This window comes from Lepisosteus oculatus, chromosome 3, assembly GCF_040954835.1.
Source record: "Lepisosteus oculatus isolate fLepOcu1 chromosome 3, fLepOcu1.hap2, whole genome shotgun sequence".
NCBI lineage: Eukaryota > Metazoa > Chordata > Actinopteri > Semionotiformes > Lepisosteidae > Lepisosteus > Lepisosteus oculatus.
In genome coordinates this window covers 53,292,008-53,319,785 of record NC_090698.1, presented here as the reverse complement: position 1 = coordinate 53,319,785, position 27,778 = coordinate 53,292,008, and the positions used below count along the sequence as shown (strand labels likewise).

The window sequence follows — 27,778 nt, the reverse complement described above, 5'->3', positions numbered from 1 at the left end:
TTAATCTTTTGTGCTTTAAATGTGGTCATCTATTTCAGAAGAAAGGGAGCCAACAAATGAATTAGGCCAAAGTCTGTGCTTGAGATCACAGTGTCTGCTGAATTAAGTTCTTGATGATTATTTTATTTTTGGTTGCTTTGAGACCTCATATAAATGTTTAGGTAAACACTGGTCAAAATATCTTTACAATATTTCTGTTTTTTTTTTTTATGAACAGGGCATCTGAGCTCCTCATCCTTGCATCCGACGGGCCTTGCTCCTTATCTTTTGGCTACATCCTGTTCTGATGAAAAAGTTCGCTTCTGGAGATGTAGAGCATATTCACAGCCCATGTCATCTACTGAATCTGAAAGTTCTGGAATTGTGGATTATACATATATTTGGGAGGAGTGGCCTTTGCTCATTGAGAATGGATTAATAAACAGTAGCACAGTGACTGTGCCCGGGAGACCCATTGAAGTTAGTTGCTGTAATACAAGCCGCATAGCTGTGGCATTTAAGCAGTCATCCTCACATTATTGTGGCAGAGATTTTGCAATGCACGTTGGTATTTTTGAATGTGAATCTACTGGTGGTTCACAATGGATCCTTGAACAAACCCTTAGCCTGGATGAACCAAGCACAATATTAGATCCGAGAATTAGTATTGACAATAACTTAACAGTTTACAATAAACAAGATGTCTATTTGTCAAGTGACATTTTTGTAACGCCAAGTGCCAAGAATCTTGTTCACTTAGACTGGGTCTCAAGGGAAGATGGATCCCACATCTTAACAGTGGGCATTGGCTCCAAACTTCTTATGTATGGACAGCTTTCTGGGAAAATGCCAGAGTCTGGTGTTAACAGCAGTGAAGCACCAGGACCTTCATCTTCACTGCTATGGGAGGGTGCAAGAGATCAGTTTTCATCCAGATTTGTTCTCCTTCGATCTGTAGATCTCATTTCTTCAGTTGAAGGATCTCTTCCCTTGCCTGTTTCTCTTTCTTGGGTGAGAGATGGCATTCTTGTTATTGGTATGGACTGTGAAATGCATGTTTACTCCCAGTGGCAACCGCCTGCCAAATCTACAGTAACATCTACAGAAGTTGACACTGGTAGCACAACCTCCATACCAGCTGCAATAAAACAAGGTCATACCAATGAATTAAATCCTCAACCTCCCAAGCGGACCCTAACTAGATCTATGACTAGCCTTGCTCAAAAGCTGAGTGGCAAAAAAACAATGTATGATCTTCCTGTTGAGATGGAAGATTATGGACTCTTTGAAGCAGCTCATGACCTTTTTCCCACATTGCCACAGTATCATCCTATACAGCTGATGGAGCTCATGGACCTTGGAAAAGTTCGCAGGGCTAAGGCCATTCTGTCTCATCTGGTCAAATGTATTGCAGGTGAAGTTGTGGCTCTGCAAGAAAACAGCACAAATCATGAACGCCGGCTCCGGTCTTTGACAATCAGTGCCAGTGGAAGCACAGCTAGAGACCCTAAAACATTCAACAAACCAGAGAACTCTGATTACACAGAGATTGACTCCATTCCTCCCCTTCCACTTTATGCTCTTTTAGCAGCTGATGAAGATGCATCCCCTAAAGCAAAGGATAAAACCGTCAGTGTCACTCTGAGCAAAGAAAATCATGTAAGCCAAACTGATAGTTATGATGAGCTCTTTCAGGCTCCTAGTTTGGCAACTGATGACTTTGATCTGATAGATAGTGAGCAGGAGGGTACAAAACCAAAGGTGATTGACCTCTCCCAGTATAGTCCCACCTATTTTGGCCCGGAACATGCCCAGGTTCTTTCAAGCCACCTTTTGCACTCTAGTTTACCTGGACTGACCCGACTGGAGCAGATGTCTTTAATGGCTTTAGCAGACACTATTGCAACCACCAGTACAGATATTGGAGAGAGCCAAGATAAAAATAAAGGTAAAGGTTAAGATGATTTTTTGACATTTTGTTTTAATGTTTATTATTGTCAATTGAAAATATTTTATTGTTAACAATGATTTTTGTTATTGTAAAGGTGGAGAGACTCTTGATGAATGTGGCTTGAAGTTTCTTTTAGCTGTGAGACTGCACACCTTTCTTTTAACTTCTCTGCCTCCAGCACATCGGGCACAGCTTCTTCGTCAAGGTAGGCCGTTTGTAGAGGATTGAAAGCTTCACAATGCGTCATTCTATCAGTATGAAGCCTTTTTCCATGAAAATGAAATATATGTGGCTACAGTTGTTGCTGTCTGTTGTTTTTTCAAAGGCAGTCCATTAGAATTTGAAGTAATTCCAATGTAACGTATATTAAATATTTTACATTTATCTAAAAAAACAAATAAGTGTACATCAAATACTGTGTAGTATTTGTTCCTTCATCATTTAGAGGTATCAGTCTAGGGAATGATTGCACTTGACTTCTTTATGTCAAGAACAGAAATGTTATCAGTCTTGTCAGTGGATACCAATCTTGATTTGTTTACCCTAAAATGTTCACTTACCAACTTTAAAATAATGTTCTTCAGGTCCCCACTGTTTTCATTTTATCATAATGAAATTAATTCAGTAAACAAATTCTTCTCAATACCAATCCATGTGCCTACTTTATGTTTGTGTGCTAAAGTCTTTTAGAATGCAGAATTTATTTTAGTTCTATTTCAAGTTGTTTTTTTCATGCAGGTTTGTCTACTTGCCATTTTGCCTGGGCCTTTCATTCTGAAGCTGAGGAGGAGTTGCTGAATATGCTGCCTGCAATGCAGAAAGGGGACCCCACATGGTCAGAGTTGAGAGCTATGGGAATAGGCTGGTGGGTGCGAAACACAAACACACTGCGCAGAAGCATTGAGAAGGTATACCAGTAGTTTATATTTTCCAGTAATTTAGTTAACACTTGTTTATAATGATGTTTTATCCTATTTTGATTTATTCTTGTATAGTGGGAAAGTTTTATTTGTTTAATGTGAACAGAAAAGGATGCATTGCTCATAAAATGTGCATGTATACACAGTAATGGAGGTCAAATATTAATATTTTACTTGACATTGATTTCTCTCCTTACTCTCACTCACTATAAGATGTCCTCATTTTTTTCTATTTCTCATGTTTTCTTTTGATATAAGGCTATGGTTTAATTGTTTCCATATTAACCAGTGGATGTATTGTGTTTTTAATAGGTAGCGAAAGCAGCTTTTCAAAGAAATAATGATCCTCTGGATGCAGCAATTTTTTATCTGGCAATGAAGAAGAAAGCAGTAGTTTGGGGCTTATACAGGTATGCAATTTTGAAACCGCATATTAAAGTATATACTGACAGCCATTACAAAGTGCAAAAAATGTATATTAATTTCAATAGTTATTTCTTGTGCTTCAGATCCTTCACAGTATACAAAGAACAGCAAAGCCTGTTCATGCCGTATATTGCATTAAAGATACCAAATTAAAATGTAAGAAAAATATTCTCACTGTAGATGGCTTTTCTTTTATCATATCAAGGTCTCAGAAGAATACAAAGATGACTGAATTCTTCAGTAACAATTTCAGCGAAGACAGGTGGAGAAAGGCAGCTCTGAAAAATGCCTTCTCCCTTTTAGGAAAACAGCGCTTCCAGCATTCTGCAGCATTCTTCCTTCTGGCTGGCTCTTTAAAGGATGCAGTCGAGGTAATATGAATAATGTATCACACTCCTGCAAAATTAATTTAATTGCTGAAGCTCTTGAGAATTCCTTATGCTTTATGTTTGTGCCTGTAAGCTGAAGTATGATTATATTAACAGTATTGGAGATAAAGTGTGAAAGCAGTAGAGACAGAGAATTTGATACAGATCATTTTGTATTCCCCAGTAAATCCACACATGCTATGATATGTATTTTTTCATTTAGGTAATCTGTTAATGACAGCTGTAACCCCAAGAGTGAAATGCCGAGTCCCAAACCCCATGATTAAATATTTTCTGATAATTAAGCAATATTCGTTTTTTAGATCAGATTTATTTTAAGAATGTGCAAAAACATCAGCATCGATATTAAAACACCATTCCAGATTTTCTGCTGATACTGTCTATAAGACTGCATACGTATGAAACACATTTAAGAATAGGATTCCATGGAATTTAGAGGTGGAGGTGTTCATTTAACATGCCATGATTTTAATTGTATTTATTCATATATAGTGTGACAATTTAAAATTAGATATTAAATTATTGTATTTACTGAGAATACCATAATATGTCTTGAAAACATGTTTGCTTTCTTAAGTCTATAATTAATACAAGTCAATTTATGTTAAACAAATATGGTTTTCTTACTCAGTCATAAAACATTTTTACTCTTTCTGTTTAAAGAACAGGACGTGTACTTTGTGTGAAAACTGCTCTACATCACATTTTTCAAGATTGTTAAATGTATGAAAAATTCACCAGAAGTGAATGAACACTACCACTGGAGTTTGTTCCGTGTGTTTTTTTTTTTCAGGTTTGTCTAGAGAGAATGCATGACATTCAGCTTGCCCTGGTGATCTCAAGGCTCTTTGAATCTGAATTTGAGGTGTCCTCCATGTACAAGAGCATACTGCAAAAGGAGATCTTGGGCTACAATGCTCAGGAGCGAACATTCACCTCATCCGAGATGCATCCAGACCCTTTTCTGAGGAGCGTGGCCAACTGGATTCTGGAAGACTACAGCAGGGCTCTGGATACTCTGCTGGAGCAGCCAGTGCAAGACAGCAACATAAATGCGTGCACAGGTGGGTGTTATACTAAAGAATCACAGTGAGAGTAATGAAGCCTCCCTCCTTGTACGGTGTGCAGGTGTGCTTATTGCGACAATTTATATTGACAATTTTGTCCAGTTATTCTAAGTACCACTGTGCTTTGTTTTCCTTTTTATTAGGCTTTTTCTATCTTTTTTTAAAATTGAGTACTACTGTAGGTCATATGTTTTGAATACAGTTAACCCTTGGTTTAATGGACTTTGGGTTTCATGAACAAATTATGTTTAAGGGGGATTTTATCTGTAAAATCCAAAATACTTTCCCCTCACTTACAGTACCTATGTTTTCTGGCATCTCATATTTACCAGTGTCTTCCTTCTACCCATTTTGGACACAGAAAAGAGACTACAAGAAACAAGAAATTCTCAGTAAAATAAAGTTCCCTTTTAATTATTTTATGAATACACTAATCCAATTCTTGTTCATGCAATTACAAAGGAAAATGATTGTAACAGTTAAAACATTGGCCCCTTTTTACATAGTATCTGTAAACTATTACACATGTGATCTTAACAGGGACAACACAAGACCTAATGATTGTAAAGATTCAAAGGTTACCATAGTCTTTTACTACCTTATAAGGACAGCAGATACAAATCAGCTTTATACTAACTGTATTGGTACAAAACATTTTTTACATAACAAAGTAGTAAAAAGAAGCAGTCATTATTTCACATGACCCCCTCCTTCATTGTACCAAAGAGAATCCCAAACATCCCCTTCAGCAAAATGGTCAGCACAGAAAAGGAACATTCTTCTTCAGTGCAGATAAAACTTAGCATATCCACCCCCAGAACATGGCCACATTATTCCCACACAATATGAAAAAGATACCCACTTCTCCCTAGAGGCACAGTGCACAAAGGGATGTCAGTGAAAATCATTTTAAATTGTATCTGAGTGGTTAAGTCTATTCTGTAGGTACAATTAATGTGGAGAGGTTTCTTAAAGCAGAACATTTATCATTCCAGACAATATCCCAAAAATGTGTTAATTTAGATGAGAATTATCCCTACTCCAAATAGCACTCATAGTGGTTTATATGGCTCTCCTAATAAATACAACACACTGTAAGACATCTATCCCATTTTTAGGCCTCTTAAACTAATCTTATCCTGTTGGGTTTGAGGCAGGCACTCTGTGCATGAGGGAGCACAGTAGACACACATTGCAGAACACAGGCTTAGAGGAAAAGGACAAACGTTATAGTGTGACATACTGTATAGAAGTAGTTGTCCTTCATAACATTGCAAGGCTTTGAAGTGTCATATAAAAAACAAAGAGGTGGCAGCTGGATGATATGTGATCATTTTTGAACTAATGAAGTGTGATCATTACTTTGATTCAGTTTTACATTGGCTTTTTCCTATAAGCTGATCTATGATCATGTAATGAATATTGGGGCCAAAATATATTTTGCATTGTCTCAGAAAAGTAACCGCGACCTAATATTAATTATAATACATTGAGTACTGTTTAGTCCGACTTTGGTGGCAGGGATGATTTGGAAGCATTGAACTATAAACGTTAATGAGTAGCAGAACAATTATTTGAAATCGTTATTCATTGAAATAATTTGCATATGAAAATGTGAAAAGAGCTTGCAATTCATCCATGTATTTAAATCCACCTCAAGCCTTCTAAGAATATTATTGATAAAGATTTAGAGATGTAAAGGTACTGTATCTACTCTAGCATTGAACACTGGAATACATACAGGCACAACCACATCTTGTAGTGTTGGACTTGAAGGAAGCTTGCCTTTGACCAATCTGCTTCATATCCTGAAAACTTGTGAAGTTTCATTTTAACAAAGAGGAGAAGGGAAAATTGTTCTCTGAAAATAATAGGATATCATCAAGATTAATTATGATAGATGTAGCATTCCATGTTCTTTACTTTGATAAAACAAAAAACTGGTGAACCAGGGGTTCTAATTAAATAGCAAACAGTAGGGGAAACACGACAGCCTTGTCTCTTAATACAACAGTACAGTGAGAGGAACATTATAAGGATATATAGGTTCTGTATGAAATAGATTGATTGTAATTAACAAAGCTTACCCTGCTATGGAATCTAAATCTATGAAAATAATGTCCAACCTTATGATTGACAAATTCAGTATGCTAACTTAAAGACTGAGGTCAATGTCAAATTTGAGTGCTTATAGTGTTTGTTATTTCGCCTGTCGTGGAATCTTCCGCAAAGTTGTCTATTCTATAAGTAGGTCATTAGTGTACAGTACATTAGGAAAACCAGTGGTCCCACTACTGATCCCTGTGGTACTGCCCTAACTGCATCACCCCAGTTTGAATATTCTCCCCTTATCTATACTCAGTTGTCTTTCTATTAACTAATTTTCATTTCAGTCACACTTTTTGCCAAATGCCTACTGCCTGTAATTTTACTTTTTTCTAAAATGCATGTTGACTATTTCCTGGATTCTTATTTCTAAAATAGTAAAATATTGCCATTTTTTTGCCTTCAAGTAACTGTACTTTCAGTGTGACATTGTGCAGCACCTGTACTATCATGTCTCAGATAGTATCACTCTGGGCTACAAGGGCAAACTCAAGCTCTTCCTGAATTAAAGTTTGTTCAAACCTTTTCCCATCCTGCAAGGAATGAACAGAAGTTTTCTTTCTTTCTAGATAGGATTTCAAACTTGCAGTAAAGTAGGAACTGTACTGAAATATAAGTACTAAAACATGTCGACAGGATTGTAAGGACGGAGTAATAGTGCAAAGGTTATGTATGATAATAATATATGATATTTTATTTATTAGTCATTAAAATATTTATTGTTGCTTAAATTTGTTCTAACATCACACTAATTATCTTTACTGATTTCAGGCACCGCTGCAATGTCTGCATTTTGTAACCCTTCCGTTTTCAACTTTTATACTTATCTACGGACACACCCTCTCCTGCTCCGTCGGCATTTTGCATCTTCAGAGAAATCTTCAACCAGAATGGGTCTAACTGTTGAAAGCAGCTTTGCTGATACAATTAACTTGGTGGAAAGGAGACTGTTCTTTACAGCTGCACATTCTCACTTTAAAGCCGGGTGTCCTATGCTGGCACTGGAGGTCTTGTCTAAGATGCCAAAGGTGGTCAAGAAATTTAAGCCTCTGCTGAGCAAAGACAGTTCCACTCTGTCAACTAATGGCAAAAATTTCTTGCTGAATGTAGAGACCAAGCAGGAAAAAGCCTCTGACTTTGATTGGTCTCAGCCAGTGGTTAATGGCTTTGGATCCGTCTCTGATAGGGCATCAGACAGCCAGTCAGATTCTGCTCTCAGTTTTAACTGGAGTCAGCCTTCCTTGGTTATTCAGGATGAACCTTTGGATTTAAAATGGGACAGTGATAAGGACCCAGACTCTGAGGATGAAGAATGTGGACTGTCTATGAAAAATGTTAAAACGGAGAATAACAATGTCCTCAAAGAGACCCCTATTATGAGTTCATCTTATACAGAAACCCCAACAACCATTGAAGATGGGGAAATCATAAGCCCTTCAGAAGACATTATTGCTGCTCAGTTAAAGTTCAGTGCCTGCCTAAAAATCCTTACTGCAGAACTCAGAACATTATCCACTGGATATGAGTTAGATGGCGGTAAACTGAGGTATCAGTTGTACCACTGGCTAGAGAGGGAGGTTTTAGCTTTGCAGAAAGCTTGTGGGTACAATCCGGATTTAGAGGATCTTGTAGAAGGAATAGCTGGAAATGTCAATGAGATCCCTTCCACTGGATTGTCCGCTGAGGATCTCTATAACCAGCAGAGAGCTGTAAAGCACAAGGAGTATCTTCAGCGGAAGAGGCAGTGGCTTCTAAAGAACCAGCCTCTCTTCCGAATGTTTCTCAGCTACTGCAGTCTCCACGGCTCACATGGAGGAGGCCTGGCTTCAGTTAGGATGGAGCTGATTCTCCTTCTGCAGGAATCCCAACAGGTAATATGATAATTGAATGGGCTATTGTTCTGTTTATTATCAGGGAAGATGCACATCTTGTAGACTTACCTTCCTTACATGTGACTAGATTGTAATTCAGGCAGTCCTCAGACATAACTCTGAACTGAATTTCTCATAGCAAAAATGTAATAAACAAAAGGCTGGTGCCCGGTACCCCATTTTCACCAAAATAACCCAGGATTCTTTACTTAGTGACATAAGAACAGACTGACCATAGTGTATAGCTGTGTTCATCAGGACAGTTTGAGATGGAACTGGATTTTAGAAGTCCTTTAATTTGAAAGTAATTTTGAAAGCACCATGCCTTTGCTGAGATGAATATGTACGTGCTGTAAACAAGTATTTTTTCTCTGTCTTGCAAAAATGCAAGAGTATATTTTGGAAATATAATACTAAAACTAACATGGATTAAAAAATGGTTTTTAATTTGATATAGACTGATCTGAAGTTCTGTGACATTGTTAGATCTGTGCAGTACATACTGTGTAACTGACTCATTAACTTCTTCCAGGACATTGCAGTACAAGCTTCTGTCGGCCCCACACAACAGCAAGCCTCCATTCCTCTCCTATTAGCATGCACCGCCAGCGCAAAAACTGTTGTTGCCAATCCCATAGTACACCTGGTAAACCTCACGCATGACATTCTGCACACTATCGTGGACCTGGACTCTCCACCACACCCTGATATAAAAAACAACAAGGTAAGAAATGCAATATTCTTTTCAAAATAGGTGATGCCTTTAAACAAAAATCTGGGTAGGTTTTTGTTTGTAGTATAGATTAAAAAAAAACTGGTCATCACAAACCACTGGTAATATGAATGTTAGTGAAAAGGTGTGGTGTATTTTCCTAATATACAGAGGGTGCATCACATTGTCTACAGAAAAACGTTTCAGAAAGCTGTAATACAATAAAATCAAACAAGTAATTATGCTGAATATCTAAACATAGACAGCTTGTTTTGTTATGGAATTACTAGATTTTCAAAAAGTCATGTTAATATATTAACTTTTTAAGTTTGTGTCCAAGTGGATTTTTTAAATTGTTTTTTTTGTATTGTTTGAGTCCTCTTTAATGTGATACACATACATTTATAGTTTTATTACAGCTGACGCTTTTGTTAAAAGGTCCTTTCTTGTATGAGTTATCAGTAGTTGTAAATTATGTGTTGCTGAAAATCTTTGATTGCAGATATTGTAATCTTATCATATTAATGTTACATTTTGCAATAAACAACAGTAATCTTGTCAAGTTGATGTTTTGATCAATTAAATAGTGTGTATAGCATGTATATATGTGTCTATGTTGATGATGTTAAAAAATACTAAGCTCTTGTTTTAACAACTGCTTTTTTTCAGGTTTATGTAATGCACACTTTAGCAGCATCTCTGTCTGCCTGCATCTACCAGTGTCTCTGTAATGGCCACAGCTACAGGTGACTTTTTAACACTACTTAGCCGTCTCTGTTTTCATTTACTATTCAGACGGGTTGTAGTTTTAGATATCTATCACAAACATCCATTAGGGATTTTAACCTTTTATATTAACAAAGTAAATTTAGCTTTTCTCTTGTCATTAAGATCATTATGCAGTTTTGTTCAACATTTCATTTGAATACGGTTCTATGAAATTTCCCATGTGCGTTTTGTTGGTCTGTACAGTATGTCAGGGTTTATAAAGTATTTATAAAGTGGATTTTCTAATAGTTAGATGTTGACATGGTTTTATTGATCAAACTGAAATCTGAATTTTCTTGCTTGTGTCTCATCCAAAATGCACTGAATGAAAAATATATTGTCTATTAACAGTAAACAAAGTATACACATACACAGTTATTATTTTGTATGACTGTGTGTGAATGCATACAACAGTAGGTCTGATGCTAATAGTATTCAAGAACTTTATGTACTGTACATGCTGAATGAATGAAGGATACAGGTTCAACTAGCTACATACCTGTACCTCTGCTTCTATAAATGCTATGCACAGACTGAATTCAATGCTCATATTTAAGAACATGGGATTATATGTCCCTTATAGGTAATATTATGAAAGTTATCTATTATGTTGCATGATCAAATGAAAAAATAGTATTCTTAATTTAATACATATTAGAGCTATGTTCTACAACAATGGATAAAGTTATTTTTTCCATTTACCATACCACGCTGGAATTAACATTCAAAGTCAAAGTGGGCTATAAAACATATACATGACCTAAGTATGCACACCCTTTCCAAAGTAAAACGTTTTGTGGCCTAAAAGCCTTAAATTGTGACACATAAAATAATAATTAATTTTACCTTTGTTTTGACCTTCTATAGTCACTACAGTGTACCATAGAAAATTAAAGGTTGTGAAATTTTCATTTTTAAGTTTTGTGAAGCTGAAGGTTTAAAAAGGAAGGAAGTCTTATACATTTCTTTGTTGGCTTTGAGACTCCTATACTACCTATGTACAATATAGAATAATCAACCATAACTGCATGACCTTAATGTTTAATTTAATGTCTGTTATTTTGTAAATGAGTGATACCTGACTAAATCTCCCATTAGGCTGAAATAATACATATTCTTGTGCCAAGTTTTTTTCATAATACGATTTTTTATATTACACATACTGTATTAAATGCATATTTATCCAATAATATGTATATCAACACTTACAGATTTTGAATGCTCTAATTTGCAATATATATTATTATATATATATTATTATTATTAAAATAAAATAAGTGGTTTAAGAAGCATTTGGCAAATTCCACACAGAAAATCTGAAAATATTTGTAGAAATGCAAGTATGTCTTTCATTACCTAAGGAAACTTATACTATCCCAACTTAAATAATTTAACATAGCAATTGAATTTTGATTTGAACATTCTTGCTTAAAATGGTCACTGTTATTGACATGGTGTTTTCCAGTGCTTCACATGCTAACCAGTTCACTGGCATCGTCTACCAAAGTTTCCTGCTGGCGCAGCAACATCCAGTGCGAACAACTAGTATGGATGAGGCCGTCACCCCCAATACCTTTCCAGCACAGTGGCCTGGTAGGTACACTCATTTTTATGTTGTTTATTTCTGTTGAAATATCTTTGACCTCTCAGTTATGTCTCAGTTAATCTTGATATGTATTTTGTTATGTGTGTATAGAGGATAGTTGGTTAATTATGAGGATCACTTTACAGTGAGTCGATTTAAATTTGTAGGGTAAATGTGTTGTTTTAGTTACTACAGTTACTACCATGAATTGCAATCAACACATTTTTCATGGTTCCGATTTATATTGGTGAATTACAGATTGCTAAATCACAGTTCTCATCTCTATTTATAAGAGCTAGAGATGTTAGTTTTTAGTAGTAGAAAACATTAGAGGTTTTCTGTTAATAGTTGATGCCCATAATGAACATATGTATTCCTACCTGTTTGTATCTAAAATGTTTACAATATTTGCAAAGCAGTCTCTGTTTTTAGATCCAAACATTATTCAGGATGAGTCCATGGATTTAAAATTTTGGAGAGGAAAAGGGTATATAATGCGAAACACAGATGTTATGCCTTGTTTATCAGTTCTTTGATAGAATGCACTGTAATAGCATTGTGTGAATTTATGGCAACAGAAATATTTTAATATTAATTGACACATGCCATAGATGGCATTTCATGAACGTCCTCCTGTGACATGATTACTTCTTCATTTTAAATGGCACTCATGCTGCACGGAGATTCTTTTTCATCTGCCTCATTTTGCGAATTGCAGGTATTGGATCTCTCATACATCTTTTAAACTCTTCTGGGGAGGAAGATCAGCCTGGCCTGACAGTCCTCCTCTGCGAGATTTTGACCGCAGTTTTTCTCAGCCTCTTTGTGCATGGCCTGGCAACACATTCTAGTAACGAGCTCTTCCGGATTGTGGCCCATCCACTCAACAGTAAGATGTGGGCAGCTGTGTTTGGCGGCGGAGCTCGGATTCCATCTGGTGAAAAGCAGAGCTTGGCTAAGCCCTTCTCAGGTTGGTGCACAATGCAGTAAATGGAATATAAACAGGGTTTTACGGTCACAATTGTACTGTTCCATTAAAAAGATTATTTTTTGTTGTGTTACCACATTATACGTAAACTGTATATACAAATAGTTGTTATTATACTAATATAATATATCATATAATCCGTGTATAATAATTATACTACAAAGATTGTAAACTTTGAGTCTTTCTGTTGACATTCTGGGTCTTCCACTACATAAAATCTTATTTAACTGTCAGACATTAAACAGTTTTTTTCATATAAACTTAATTTAGTGTTGTAAATGCTAGCTTACATATGTTACTTTATGTTGAGCTGTGTGAGCTAAATATTTGGAATGTTACTGAAATACAAACTTTAAAGCCTAAAAAATGACACTACTAATACTAAAATCAGCATTCATTTAGTGTGTGGTTGTTTCTTTTGTGTTAATAATTGGAAGATGCATCAGATACACCATTAAACACTAGGTTCATTAAACAGTGCAAGACCCTACAGCTAATACATGTCTGTTTTCATGGTATGAAATCTTGGAGTCACAAGTTGAAAATGAATCTACTCATAAGTCATCATTCTTTAAATATTTAGTCCTGAAGAAAATAGATGCAAAATGAAATGTATCTATGCAATATGCTTAGTATTATTTTTCTGGTGTAAATGTGTAAAAACACATTGTTCGGCGGTGCAGAGTTGTGTAAGTATATTTTAACTTCACTTATGGTAAGACTTTTTCTGTTTTGGCAGGAAGGCAGTTTCCTATCCCTAGTCCTCAGCAGGTAGTAGTGTTTTCCATGGAATGTGTGGGGTTTTCCAAAGCCCTTACAGCCATCAGTACTCATAGCCTTACAAGTCCTGCAGGCAAGATGTTAGATATGGACTTAGGGCCTTGCCCTGATATATGTGTTTGCTTTGCATAAACAGAGGACAGCCGAGCAAACCCACTACTGAACAGTGCCAGCAGTTAGAATGGAGACCCTATTTTGTTTACTGAAGGCTGTGTAACTGGTGTTGTGTGCCTCACTGTTCCCCTTTAATAGTGAATTTCTGTGTTTATTTCAATACTGAATTACTCAGATTCAGGTGGTTCTTGATTTACACAGCAAATGTGTTATTGAAAGATGCAGCATAACTTAGAAACGCTTAAATGGAAATTTAAATGTTTGTTAATCTTTCTTATTTTCATGTAAAATGCACAGGGATAGGTAGGAAGTGAACAAGACTGGAAGAGTCTCACAGGGCATCTGTGCAATTATCTCCAGTCCTTTCAGTCCCAGTGATCCTTTAAAAAGCTGTTTAGTTTAAAGTATCATGAGTCACATTCCACATTTTTTCTTTTTTATTATTTTAAATAATTATAAGTTAGGGCCTGTTTTATTTATTGAATATTTAGATGTCTGTCTGGGTGTCACCCATATATTTAGATTCACAACTGCTATGTGCAGCACTCATCTAGAACATCCAGCCAAGTGGCCTTTTCCTTGCCACACTGAAGTATGCTAAAGTGAGAACTAATTTATGCTGAATTAAGAGGTAGCGCACAGTATATGCTTCAGGCACACTAAACAGAAGAAAACAATAAACCATGAAAGTTAAGAGTGTGTAAATTGAGAACTACCTGCATACAATATGTACCGTATACAGAGATATTTTTAAAAACTCAACATCTTAAAATATATTTTGTAAATTTGGTGCTAAAATACACATATACAACATAAAATAGAATGATTTAATTAAATAAAAGCTCATACATTTGGATTTACACCCAAATCAGATATTTGAATGTAAATAATATTATACTATAATAATATAAAAATATGATACTTGATTGATGGTCATCAGTTAGAGCCTTGAAAAGACCAGCACATAGAATTAAACAATTTCTTTGAAATTGTAGACTTTATATTGAGTATACCCTATGAACCTACCTTAATGGGAGATAGATTTGCTATTTTCGATTCCCCATAGAAATGTCAGCATACAGATTCTGTATGGTTTGTGACATAGCTCAGAACCATTTGCCTTGTGGTCACTTGCTGTTGTTGGTTTAGAGATATTAATAGGCTTATCCAGGTACCCTTTGAAGGGTGCGTTATTCCACAAGGTGTAATCGAGAACAGTGTCTTTACTGAGCATCAAAAGAGACTCTGTGAATGTATGTTTCTACAGCAGGCTGACTCCATGTGCTTTCTTTGTGCAACTGTCAGCGAATGAGACAGTTACACAGAGGATGTCCTATTTGCCAAGAGACCCATGAACATATTTGGGATAATGTGGGGAATCTAGGACTCAGAGGCCAGTGAACAGGTGCCTGCTTGTTTGGACTCCATAAGAAGAATGGAGCAGAATCTCATAAGATAGCATTTGCAACACAGAGAAAAGAATGTATACAAATGTATATATCTTATATAAAGTAGTAAATAGAATATATTCCATCGGTGGTTACTCACACTATACTTCTAGCCTGTGACATTCACACAGACCTTCAGTTGATCAATCAAATATCAGGATGATATTTGCCAGCAGCCATATCACCCTGCAACTCACAACTGGCAACCCACTGAAGCTCAGCAGGTGTGAGCCTGGTCAGTACCTGGATGGGAGACCTCCTGGGAAAAACTAAGGTTGCTGCTGGAAGAAGTGTTAGTGGGGCCAGCAGGGGGCACTCACCCTGTGGTCCACGTTGGTCCTAATGCCCCAGTATAGTGATGGGGACACTACAGGTGCCGTCCTTCGGATGAGACATCCTGACTCTCTGTGATCATTTAAAATCCCAGGGCGTTTCTCGAAAAGTGTAGGGGTGTAACCCTGGCGTCCTGACCAAATTTCCCATTGGCCCTTACCAGTCATGGCCTCCTAATAATCCCCATCTATGAATTGGCTTCATTACTATCTGCTCTCCTCCCCTAATAGCTGATGTGTGGTGAGCGTTCTGGTGCACTATGGCTGCCGTCGCATCATCCAGGTGGGGCTGCACATTGGTGGTGGTGGAGGGGAGTCCCCATTACCTGTAAAAGCGCTTTGAGTGGAGTGTCCAGAAAAGCGCTATATAAGTGTAAGCAATTATTATTATTATTAATCTTGTTGATGAAAATGTTAATTAGCATAATGAATTTAACTGACACATCTACTAAGTGAGATGTAAATGGGCTTGCTACAAAAACATTATAATTTTCCTCAAAATAATTTGTGATTTTGTTTAATTCACAGTGAAGTTTCTTTTGATGCTCAGTACTGTATATTTGATGCAGTTCAGTCTGTAACAGAACAATACAGAGGCTCCTAACATGCCTCCAGACTTGGTTTCTGCTTGAGAGCAAAAAAAAAAAGGTTTAAATAGGTTTAAAGGTTTAAATTATTATATACTTATTGCAGAAAATAATCACAGTTTGACAATGCTAGTATAACAGTAATCTGACCGTAAAAGACAGTTATGTCTATTGACTTTTATTGTGTTTAATTCCAGTCTGATTTGGGTGTGTATCCATTTGAGTCTGACAAATTGCTTTTTAAAATGTATGTATATTACCGGTATTCTATTTGGCTGTATATCAAAATTCTGGTGTTTATATGCATTTAAAAACATATCGTATTCATTGAGTTTCAAAGATTAAATTCTTATCACACAGAAATTCCGTCCTTTGCTATGTTTTTACTTGTTTTGGGGAAAAATTGCATGCTTCTTTTTTATCTCCTTGTATCAAAATAGAGTTTAGAATTAATATATGCAGCACAACATAGTTCAGTTATTATATCTTAATAGAAACAAACTGTATGTAAAATATCAATGTTGATATTTGCAACACAAGTGTTACCACACACTCCAAAATGCATTGAAAAAGAATGGTATTTATAAAGACATAGAGGAAAAGGGAAAGTTTTAATGTGGTAACAGCCATGTCCCAAACAGGATATTATGAGGACTGTGGAACTTTATAATATTTTACATAGCTGACAAATTCAACCTTTGGAAATCACCCATAGATAGGAGATGTTACATTTTGTGGTAACTGGAGTAATTAGCCTGTGACATCAAAATAGACGTACTGCGCTGTAAAAATGTCTGGAAACTGAGCCCCAAAATTGATCACAAGTCTAAAAGAACTGGCAAATTTTATTTCACCACAAGTGGCAAAATGGAAGAGTAGAAAGAACTGAACCTCACCCTATCCCATGCAGTGTCATTTTGTGATGTCACATGCAACACACGTTACTGCATCACAGCTTCCTGTAAAGCATTTTGATTGTGTGGTACTGAAGTACTGAATGAATATTAAATAGTGCTAAACAAATAGTTAATTAAATAATGATGAATTTGATTAAAAACATAATCTGAAATAAAAATCATAGCCTTTGTTTTAGAGTGTCCATACGGCTTTGCTCTTGTGTCCTGCTGCATGTTTTCTTTTAGCATGAATTTAGATAGTGCTTGTTTTGAAAGTGAATTTCTGTGAATCCAGACAGCATTTCTTAAGTGAAACTGTGATTTTTGAAGACCAAGTTATTTTGTTCACCATTTGTGTGCTTAAAAAATGAAGCTTAAGATCATGGTAAACAGTCATTCCATATACACTAAAATTGCTCTTTTGTTTCCGTGTCATGAAAAAAGTTTTGCAAGTGTCTTTGATACCCCAATCTTTAATGAATGGTCATGTATTCTGTAATAGTTTAGGTTTTTGTTATGTTAATGTGCCACACAGTCGAAAAACACTATTTCAGGAGATTTGTTTAACTGTTATGTTTGTTAAGCAGAGAATGAAGCCTCATAAGTCCTGACAGCAGATAACAAACATCTTTACGTAGTGCTCAACCTCCTTATTTGTTGCCGGTGAATTTTTAAATCCAGGTTCTCAGATCAATTTAGCATTTGCGTTGACTTTATGGTTGCAGTTATCCCAGATGTGTCCCTACCTCCCAGAATATCCAACTAGAGAAAAAAAAAACATCTGAGGTATAATTAAAGAACAGATGTCTGCAGGAGGTCTTTGTGTCTTCAGATGACCCCAGCGATACTGGGGCTAATGCCTTGACCAGTTTTCTAGCTTGATTCAAGTGCTGACATGTTTTTTCCATAATAGTCTACTAAATTAAGCAGGCAATTTTCTTTCCTATTTTTACAAAGCCTAAACACATTCTTTCTCTTCATAAGACATCAAAGAATTCCTTCCAGCATTTATGGTGCACATTAGAAGTATTCCAGGCCACTGGATGCCAGAAAACGCATGCAGAAGGACTTTAAATTCATGTTATACTGAACATAGAATTAGTCCAGGATCCTGCACAAGTCCCTACAAAATTACATCATAAAGTATATGCAGTGGCATTTATTGTGCGGTACCCTTTAGCTATGTGCTATAATATCACCTGAAACAATCTTAAACTGTCCTTCTTCCAAGGTTTAATACCATTAATGTGAAGGCTGGAAAGGGTATTGCATTCATTGGAACCTTTTCATCACTTGTTCCAAATACAAGTTCTTATTGTTTTGAATCCTTTAGCATTAAATGAGTTTGAGAGGTTTTCTTAAATAAATGTTGCCATCATTATTTTTGACTGCTGTTGCAAAGGTTTGGAAATAAAACTTTATTTGAAATGTTAGATAAGTACTAATTAGTATGAGGTTTATTGGTTAACAGCATATATATATATAAATTTCCCACACTGTGTACAGTACAACACATCATTTGACCTTATTTTTTACTGATTATCCTGTTATGCTTTATATTCTATTATCAAATTTATATGACTAATGATGTGTTGCCTTCAGCCACCAAATTTCTTTGCTAATCCCAAAAGTACGTTTCAGTTATTTTCTTGTGGAATATTATCTGGAATTACAGAATGTCATTCTCTATTGTATCAGTAAGGCCTTTCTCTTTTCACTTACTTTCTTGCCTTTCTGTTACTTTTAAAGAAGAAGTAGACAGTGAAGTTGACTGGGATCTGTCTCAGACTGATATAGCACAGGTTATTGGAAATACTGGTGAGTAGGATGCTGGGCCATTCTTTTACTATATATGGGGAAGAAACTTGGCAAGGGAAGTTGCTCGTCTTTTTTTTCATTCCTTTCCTCTTAAAAAATAATTATTGATTATTATTTTATTTCTTTGATATTTAGTACAGAAAATACCACATCAGGCTGAGTGTAATTTTTTCATGTAGAAATAAAACCAATTAATTTTATAGAGGAAGTTGTAATGGATAAAATGCTTCTGGCTAAAGATAAAACCCCTGAGCAAAAGTTTATTAGGGGACTATCACCAATGACATTTTAAAGTAATTATATTGATTTTATTTTGGGGTGATGTGCAAAAGTTGTTTAAGCCACCAATACTTTCCAAACATTTCATTTTTCATTTAAGAGGAACTTGCAAAGTGAGAAGGTCACAAATATAATGTAGACCCATGATATACAGTACTTTAAGATTTGTTTTGAAACTGCTGCCTTTAGTACAAAGTGAAATTTAGTTAACGATGGCAACATAAATTCTCATTAAAAAAAATGAAATACTGTAGGCCCATTAGGTTTCTGTACAGTATTTAAAATATTAATGCTGAGAATTAAATGTGCAAGATGGTTCTGTATTCCAGCCTTAGTTTGCTTATATAAATCATATTGTGGTGATTCTAGCATTTCTTGTTCAATAGTCTGTTTCTGTGCCTACTATAGATTGTTTCTATGGCATGCACATGCTTTTTTTATATTTCAAATCATTTATCATTATATGCTACAAACATTTTGTATAACAAAAGGCTTCACACTAAAGAAAAAAATAGAATTATGGCTCAGAAGTAATTCTTGATTCTGCCATAAACATGGCATTGTTTACTCCTGTGAAATGACAAATGTATCCGAGTATAGCAGCCAAACAACTTTTTTTCAGAAAAAAAGAAAATGAGGGCGTTCTTAAAAGAAATATTTTTATAAAAATGTTTGTAAATATTTTAACTGCTTTATCCATAGTCAAGCACAAATGGTAGGTTTTTACATTTTTTTTAAATGTAAATATTGAACAAGGCAGTTGAGAGAAATAAGTGGGTGTCGATATCAGAGTGCATCACATCATTTTGAGGGAGTCTTTGTAGGTTGATGTGTTAGCAGGAGATATTCTTTAGCAGAATCTGTGATGCTTAGCTGCTCCACCTTCATTCAGTATTCACTTGTATTTTCATTAATCTGTAAGAAGGTAATAAATCCAATCATCAAAATTATGAGAAAATGAGATTAGTTGCTTTACAATATTTGAGGAAGGCACTGTGATCACTTTCACATTGTAATAAAACAATTTATTTTATTTATTTGACTATATTTAATTTTAATAAAATCACCACTTTTCTTGTGTGGATAAAGTTTTTGGATAATTTCAAATATCTGTTACAGGTGATTCAACTTTTGTGTTCCAGGAAGTCTGTAGTTTGAAATGGTTGATGTTTTAACTACGATGAATACAACTTAAAGAAAGTATGTGGTATTCTGTTTTAAGCTTATACTGTAGATGCTGATGGCAGCTTTTTTTGAGATTGGGGTCTGGTGGTTTTCCTTTAAATTAAGAAGAATTAATTGATAATCTACCCAGTCATCTTTTATTAGAAAGCTGCTTATTCCTAATAAAGGTCATGGCACCACAAAGCCAGTTTTGGAAGATATTGGTGCAAGTTGAGACTATGCCCTGGTTAATGTCCAATAAAGAAACCGTTAGCTTCTTTTAGATTATAACTAATCTAATGGCAACTGTTATTTTAAGTGACCACCCTTATCTTGGTTGTCGATCTTTAAATGCAGCAAAGAAAAAAGATTGCTCTTCCATACCATCGTAACCACTTATAATTGATCAGATCTACAGAAAATGGGGTCAACAGGGCTCAGTACAGCTTATTTAGCAATAGAATAGGCTGTTAATGCCTTGCATCATGGCTAAATCCTTATTTGTTAACATAGACTTGAATATTGAGCAGCAGATGGAATGGGTTGTTCTGATGAAGCCAGTACCCTGGTGTTTTTCAAGAAATGGCTAGATAAGATCCTTGGAACAATTTAGCTACTTCCAAACAAACTAGATGAACTGAATGGCCTTCTCTTGTTTGAAATTGTTCTAATGTTCTGTGCTGAGTTTACTCTGACTTTTGCTGATGAATTAGTAGAGAATAGTTTTCTTGAATGAAATTGGTTTTATGGAGTAATCAGAGTGTAGTTAAAGCTCATCCTCCACTGCAGACTGACATGAAATTGATGCTTCTCTTGGAAAAGCGATAGCTCTCCTTCAAATCCTTGTGAGATATCTTTCAGTCAATATCCCATATATTTAAGCAAGTGTCAGTACATAATGTGGTTTCATTTGTTATTAGACATGATTTTTGGATGTTTATTGGCCATCTGTTATGTTAAATCCAGTCCATACTGGTGCAGTTTGATTTTTCTTTCCTTATTGCATTGGTTAATAAACTGAACCAAGCAACAAATTTACCATATGGATCTCTGTGGACTCAATGATTTCACTTACAGAATTTTTACATTTGCACTCTAACTTTGTGTATTTTGGTATTAAGTACTTCTTTATAAAATGTTTAATGCAGTTTGAAATTGTCATACTCATAAATTAGTAAAATCATTCCTATTAGAAAGGTTTCCAAATGGAAATCTATGGTGTTATTGTATTAGCCTGGTTTACATGCTGTCTGTTATTTATATATGATGATAATATGTGATTAGATAAACACGGTTCAATGTAAAGGTTTTTATATTTTTTGCAAACATTGGTTTAATTACATTTGAGGTCTTCACATTCAGTCAATAGAGTCTTCTCTCATTTGGACAATTACATACACAATAGATGTGTATGTGCCATCTCAGCAGACAAATGCTTGCTTGACTATGACTCTCCTATAAACTGTCACCACTGAGGCTGTATATCTTAATATTCTGTTTATTCTCTATAAGATTTTATAGCTTTATTCTCTACATGTAATGTTGCTAATGGTTTGCGTGAAATATCCTTTAACTGCATTTGAAATTGGTCCTACCTACAGTTAATATCCAATTAAATGTATTTTATCAAATTTGTGATGGTTTATTACTGTGTATTTTAAAATATTGTATTACGTGGTTCTCAATACAGAAGTTAAGTGGACAAAGTATAGAAACCATTAAAAGTATTAACTTGTAACTATTTTTCCTGACTAATTTTTGTAGTAACTGCTGATATAGTAAATATTTATCATATAATTGTCATTATGGTAAGGAAATCAAGTAATTATCATTTAAAACATGAACTTGGGCATTGTACTGTGTATTTTTGTTAATATTGACATCTTGACATACTGAAATAGTCCTTATATGGCATACTCTCAATCTGGTATTTTACTGTTGTTTTAATCACTGGTGTAGGTGATGAGTCGGAGGTGAAGAATCACAAGCGCTTCAAGTTCCTTTCAACAAAGAGCGCCAGTAGAGAGAGTCTGCAAAGCCCAACATCCCCTGTATTCGAACAAGAAATGCCCATTTTAAAAGAAAAATTTGTCCCTCCTGAGCTTAGCATCTGGGACTATTTCATTGCAAAGGTATCTACACATACTACGTCTTTGATTTTTTTTCTCCTGCTTCTAGACTCAATTCATAATTATTGTATGATAGTAGGATGATTATAGAAAAGAGAAGTGTAATGACTTATCAGAAATATAAGCATTAAAGTTCTTGCATTTGTATAGTACTTCTCATTCCAGATGATCCCAAAGTACTTCACTCAGAGGTGAGGTCTCCTTTTATCCACAGCTGAAGTGCAGCACCTACATGATAATGCACAGCAGCTTTTCTGTGCCTGCAGCCACACTACAGAGCAAATTCAGTAGAGAAGTGAGGATTGACTTTGGTGCTTCACCAGGAGCCAGTTAATTTCTGAACATGTCATAAGTACAAAAGTTTAATAGAATTAGTAGATGGCTGCTTTAAGGTTTTACACTTACAATTCAATGAATAACAGGAGCATTAACCTGTGTATATGACCATCCTAGACTCTAAGATGTTACTCTTTTCGTACAGTTTTCCAGAGTAATAATCATCTATCTTGTTTTGTAATTTTCGAAAAGCCCTTCCTTCCACAATCTGAAAGCCGAGTGGAGTATGACTCTGAAGAAAGCCAAGGTAGCGATGATGAAGAAGATGATGTTTTTGCCTCTGATACACAACTACAAGAACATTCCAATCCCAACTCATACAGGTATTAGGGAATTCCCCAACTGCTTTTTCACACCTATTAAATTCAAATCCTTTGCTTTCATTTAAATTCTGATTTCTTCATTTTGCATTATTATGTGTGTTATAGCATTATGCAGTTTAGAATCTATTCATTTGTTAAATGTGCTGTCCAACTGGGAGTCTAATTGCATATAATGTAGTGTGTTAAGCCATCATCATGCCTTACATGTTTTATCTGCAAGTGGAACATGATGTGGTTTTAAAGACCAACAGGGTAAAACTGTGTATTTTAATATGTTTGTCATATGTGTGAACACTGTTGTGTTATTTATCTTTTACAGCTGGTCACTAATGCGACTGGCTATGGTGCAAATGGTACTATTCAATCTGAAATCCTTCTATCCAATGGTGGGGCATGATCTATCGGGTAACGTTTCCATTTCTTTCGTTGTGTTTGTCCTCCTTTTATGCTACATTCGTGTACTGTGGCATGTGTTTATATGATATATCTATTTTGCCAATGAAAGATGCTGAATTTGGCGGTTTATCCTATTTTATTTGATAACTTTTGTTGATAATTCTTGTGCATCATAGAAAGGCGAGAGGAGGATAAGGGCTGTGACTGATGATATTGTGACCATGCTATTTCTATCAGACAATGACTGAGATGTCTGCTTTGCCAATTTAGTAACATGAATGACTTGGGTATACATCAAATTATATTTGATGTACTGTAAATGAATTAAGAGCTAAGGCATGCCATTTTTTCTTTAATCTGAGTAAATTCCTGTTTTTATGTGAGAAAACAACAGCATTGTAGCAGTTCACAATAGAAATGAGCTTTTTACACTTTGATAGTTATATCTATAATACTAGTTTTATTTTGAGCTAATAGTGTACACACTTGTGTGTATCTAATGTATTCCTGTTTTAAATTGAGCAATAAAAAAATCATAATTTAGAAGCTTGCTGCTATGAAGAGTATCTAAATATGTTGATTTTATGCTAGCATACTTTTTTAGGTTTTAGGTTACACATTCCATGTTATGTTGTAAAGTTTTGTAAAATCTCCATCTGAGATTTTAAAAACTTTCTGTGCCAAAATGTAGGAATTTTATGTGTAAAATACATTATACCGGTAACTTCATTGATAGCTCTTCAGGAATGTTATACAGCAGCCGAATTTCTTCTAAAAGTCTAGCAACAGAGATTGTCTACTGAGAAAAAAAAAGAAAAGCACGATTTTCTTTGTGCTTCAAGTCCTGAGGGTCTGCAGACAAGAAATACATTTCTTTCTGTATGGAGTTATTCTTTTTTAATTCTAGATCAGAATGGTTGAACAATAAAAGTTCCAGTGTTTGTGTCACCTAATTTTAATAATAAGGTAGATCACTATCAGATGTTGTGGAACTGGTGTAGGGATGCGGAAAAAGCTAAATTTTATGTTTGATTGATAACAAATGTTAGTTAACTTAAATTATGCGCCAATTTATTTCTGTTATACAGCAGACTGATCTTACTTCACAGCATCGTTTTGAGGCTGACAATAGAGACGTGCTTGTATGTTTAATATACAGAGCTGCCAGTTGCCACCCCACTTTGCCATGCTGTCCTGAAGACTTTGCAGAGGTGGGAGCAGGTGCTGCTCAGAAGACTGGAGATCATTGGTGGTCCACCTTCCAAGTTTATTTCAACACATACCGTTGATGATGCCCCTGCGGCAGGTCCTGCCATCCTCCGCCACAAGGCACTTTTGGAGCCATCTAACACTCCTTTTCGGTGGGTGCATTTTTGGGGTAGACTGTTATTATAAAGCATTTCCTGGTTGATATTAATTTAAGCTATATCCCCTGCTTGGTGTGAAATCACATTTGCAGATCTCTGGTATATTTTAAATTGAAAGGAGTAGCTAGCCTATGTGATGCCCTCAAGCATGTGTTTTGGAAATACAGGTTTTGAAAAGATAAGGGTGGCTTGCTGCTGGGCTAAACTTTTGTCTGCATTGCCCTGCGAATAGTGCCAAAAGATCTGTTCCATCCAGATTGGTGTGTCTATCCACGAACTATGGCAAGTAGTTATTACTAGACGGCAACATACAGTGGATATAAATTGTCTAAACACCTTATTGAAAATGCAGGGTTTTGTGATGTAAAGTCAGAAATCAAGATAAATCATGTCAGACATTTTTCAATCTTTAATGTGACCTTGCAACCAACAAAATTCAAGAGAAAAACAGATAATTATTAGGAAATATAATTGAAATTAAGAAACCCACAACACTCTTATAATGGGGGCTGTAGTTGTGTTCAGAGGACGGTCTTCAAAAACAGTTATTCACACCAGTGTGTAATTATTTAACGTGACATCTGTCATACCCATGTGAATGCCAGGTCGTTCGGCTATACTACCTCAACAACTGCCCAAGTCGTTGGTGGCCATTGAGTTCATCTTGCCCATTTACTTGTTAATAACTTTTTTTTTAGGAATTCTGTTAATACATTTGTTGAAGTCATTCTATCCCTATCTGACTGTCCCTTTCTTAAAGAATGTTAAATGGGAGTAGATTCAGAACTAGTCCAGTTTAACCAGTGATCTTTTAAGATCATTCCAGTTGTCACACAACCATGCTAAAACATCTTCTGTAATTTCTGTATGCTCAACTTCTGTTCTGTATGCTTTTAAAACTGACAAATGTTGAACAGTGCAGTGAATGATTTTATATTATATAGGATCTTGAATTAATTAATACTGAAAAAACATGTTTGTGCCCTTTACAATCTGTTTTATCAATTGAGTTTCCATGGAATGCTCTGGATCTTGATTAGTTTGGTGTTATACACAAGATAGATAACTGATCTGTTTTATCATGTATTGAAAATAGATTGCTTCAAGAAATTAGTGCATCTTCACATGTGACTACAGTTTAACCTGATTTTATTGAATGACAAAATATTGTATGTGTAGAGTACATCCCTTTAAATAAATTACTTACATTAGATCACTTTTTTGCATCACTGAAGGAAGGTTTAATTTTCGTAATGTTTTTAATACTTTATATGGCAGGGTCTTTTACTTTACTTGAAAAACTAATTATTGAGGTTCTGCATTCACATAGCCGTGTTCTAAATCTTTAGAAAGAACTTTATTTTAACATGTTTTTTAAAGGTCAATCCACCACTCTGCCCTTCCTGTGAAGAGACTGTGGCAGTATCTGGTAAAACAGGAGGAGATACAGGAGACCTTTATTCGGAACATTTTCACAAAGAAAAGGGGTCAAAATGAGGTACAAATCCTAAACAGACATTTTGTCTAGCATTGTAGTGTGCATAGTTTTGGCCTAATGCCATCTGGCTGGAGCTTTGCTTGGTTTTAAAACATTTTTAAAAGAATGCCTATTAATTCTACTTACTCTAACACTTTGATCTCTTCCTGTGATTTCAGCAACTTGCTTGTTTACTAAAACTAGATTTTGTAGAACATTTTAAACCCTTTCTGTTCACATCAATATTTTACATACTAATTTTTTTTCTTTTATTTTAATTATTAATGAACTGTAGATTTTTTTCCTTTTGCTTTGCATGTTTCATCTCATTCTTTTGTCTGTCTTGTGGCTACTCCAATGATTAAGTCGATAGAGGACTACAGTGACAATGTTCAAAATACTGTGATGGAGGAGCCTAGCATCAACAAGGTACAAATGAATAATAGTCTGATTATAAGTATTCAGTTTTCCAATAGACGCATACAGATCCAACCCAGTCTTACTATAAAGATTATCAGTTCTTTTTACTGATTTCCTATTAAATATTAATTGAAAGAAAGACTTTTCTTCAAGTTATGTACATACTCAATATTATGTAAATACAGTAAGCATTGTCAATGCACTGTTGGTATTTCTGTTTGAAAATTTCTAATGGAAAGACTTACCTGATTTGTGAACATTTATTTTTTAACTTTTTAAACAACTTTATAGACTCAGTCTGTTGAGACAATGATAATTTTCCACTTTACATTTTGATAAATCAAGTTCACAAAAGCAGTCTGGTTTTCAGTTAATTGACTCATTTGTACGCACAGATATCAACTTGCTACATACTGTAGATATTGTATGGGTTTATTGGAAATTTTAAGAGTAGTTTAATGAGCCAATGTTTAATTCATGTTCATACAACAATGCATTTAATCTTTTTAGCATATTACTGTTATAGTAACTTGTGCATAACTAATACAGATTCTTATGTAATTAGATGAGTCATTCAATTAAAAAAATAATTAAATTGTAGCAGTGTGTGTAGCAATTTTCCTAATGTATAATTTTGCTTAAGTAGATGTCCAATTCTTCATTTCATTACAGTTTGTAATTTAAAGCATATGCCATTCTTTGGTATTAAAAAAAAGGTTAAATGCATTTGACTGTTACATAATATTTTTAAAAAATTCTGTAACAGGAAGCAGTGTCTGTTTTGGAACTTCATTCAGTCAGATGTCACGAGAGATTATGGATGGAAAGGTTTTCAAGTTTCATTTAACATTGCTCCATCTCCATCATACTTAAGAGATCCTTACAATTACAATTTTAGTCCCTTTTGTAATTGTTTTGTTGCCTTATTTTTATCTTTTCCCTTTTTTTCCATCAGGGAATTCAGTATAATCCTAAACACTTTATGTGGCCATATGAGTTTAAAAAAAACATCATTTTACATATAAATACATTTGTTACAAACAAGGCAAAAATAACTATTGACATGTACTAAAGCACCTGGGTCTAATGAATTTAATCAAGTGTTAAAACCTAGATATCAATTACAATCACAGAAACTGTGAACAGAATT

At 35.1% G+C, this 27,778-nt stretch overlaps 1 protein-coding gene across 13 annotated transcripts in view; it reads left to right on the top strand.

The window, feature by feature from the left end:
• Nucleotides 1-27,778, top strand: part of LOC102698395 (Dmx-like 1) — a 91,234-nt gene that overhangs the window by 49,758 nt on the left and 13,698 nt on the right. For 6 of the 13 annotated variants that reach the window (XM_069187247.1, XM_069187239.1, XM_069187240.1 and 3 more), the window contains exons 19-37: nt 218-1,927; nt 2,025-2,135; nt 2,669-2,838; nt 3,163-3,260; nt 3,482-3,647; nt 4,459-4,729; nt 7,610-8,709; nt 9,242-9,433; nt 10,091-10,167; nt 11,655-11,782; nt 12,493-12,744; nt 13,502-13,615; nt 18,669-18,737; nt 22,140-22,312; nt 22,838-22,968; nt 23,288-23,373; nt 24,524-24,725; nt 26,112-26,229; nt 26,575-26,637. In XM_069187247.1, the coding sequence (XP_069043348.1) occupies nt 218-1,927; nt 2,025-2,135; nt 2,669-2,838; nt 3,163-3,260; nt 3,482-3,647; nt 4,459-4,729; nt 7,610-8,709; nt 9,242-9,433; nt 10,091-10,167; nt 11,655-11,782; nt 12,493-12,744; nt 13,502-13,615; nt 18,669-18,737; nt 22,140-22,312; nt 22,838-22,968; nt 23,288-23,373; nt 24,524-24,725; nt 26,112-26,229; nt 26,575-26,637 (5,231 nt within the window). The remainder of the gene's footprint in view (nt 1-217; nt 1,928-2,024; nt 2,136-2,668; nt 2,839-3,162; nt 3,261-3,481; nt 3,648-4,458; nt 4,730-7,609; nt 8,710-9,241; nt 9,434-10,090; nt 10,168-11,654; nt 11,783-12,492; nt 12,745-13,501; nt 13,616-18,668; nt 18,738-22,139; nt 22,313-22,837; nt 22,969-23,287; nt 23,374-24,523; nt 24,726-26,111; nt 26,230-26,574; nt 26,638-27,778) is intronic. The other 7 variants (XM_069187248.1, XM_069187242.1, XM_069187241.1 and 4 more) reach the window with 4 other exon arrangements.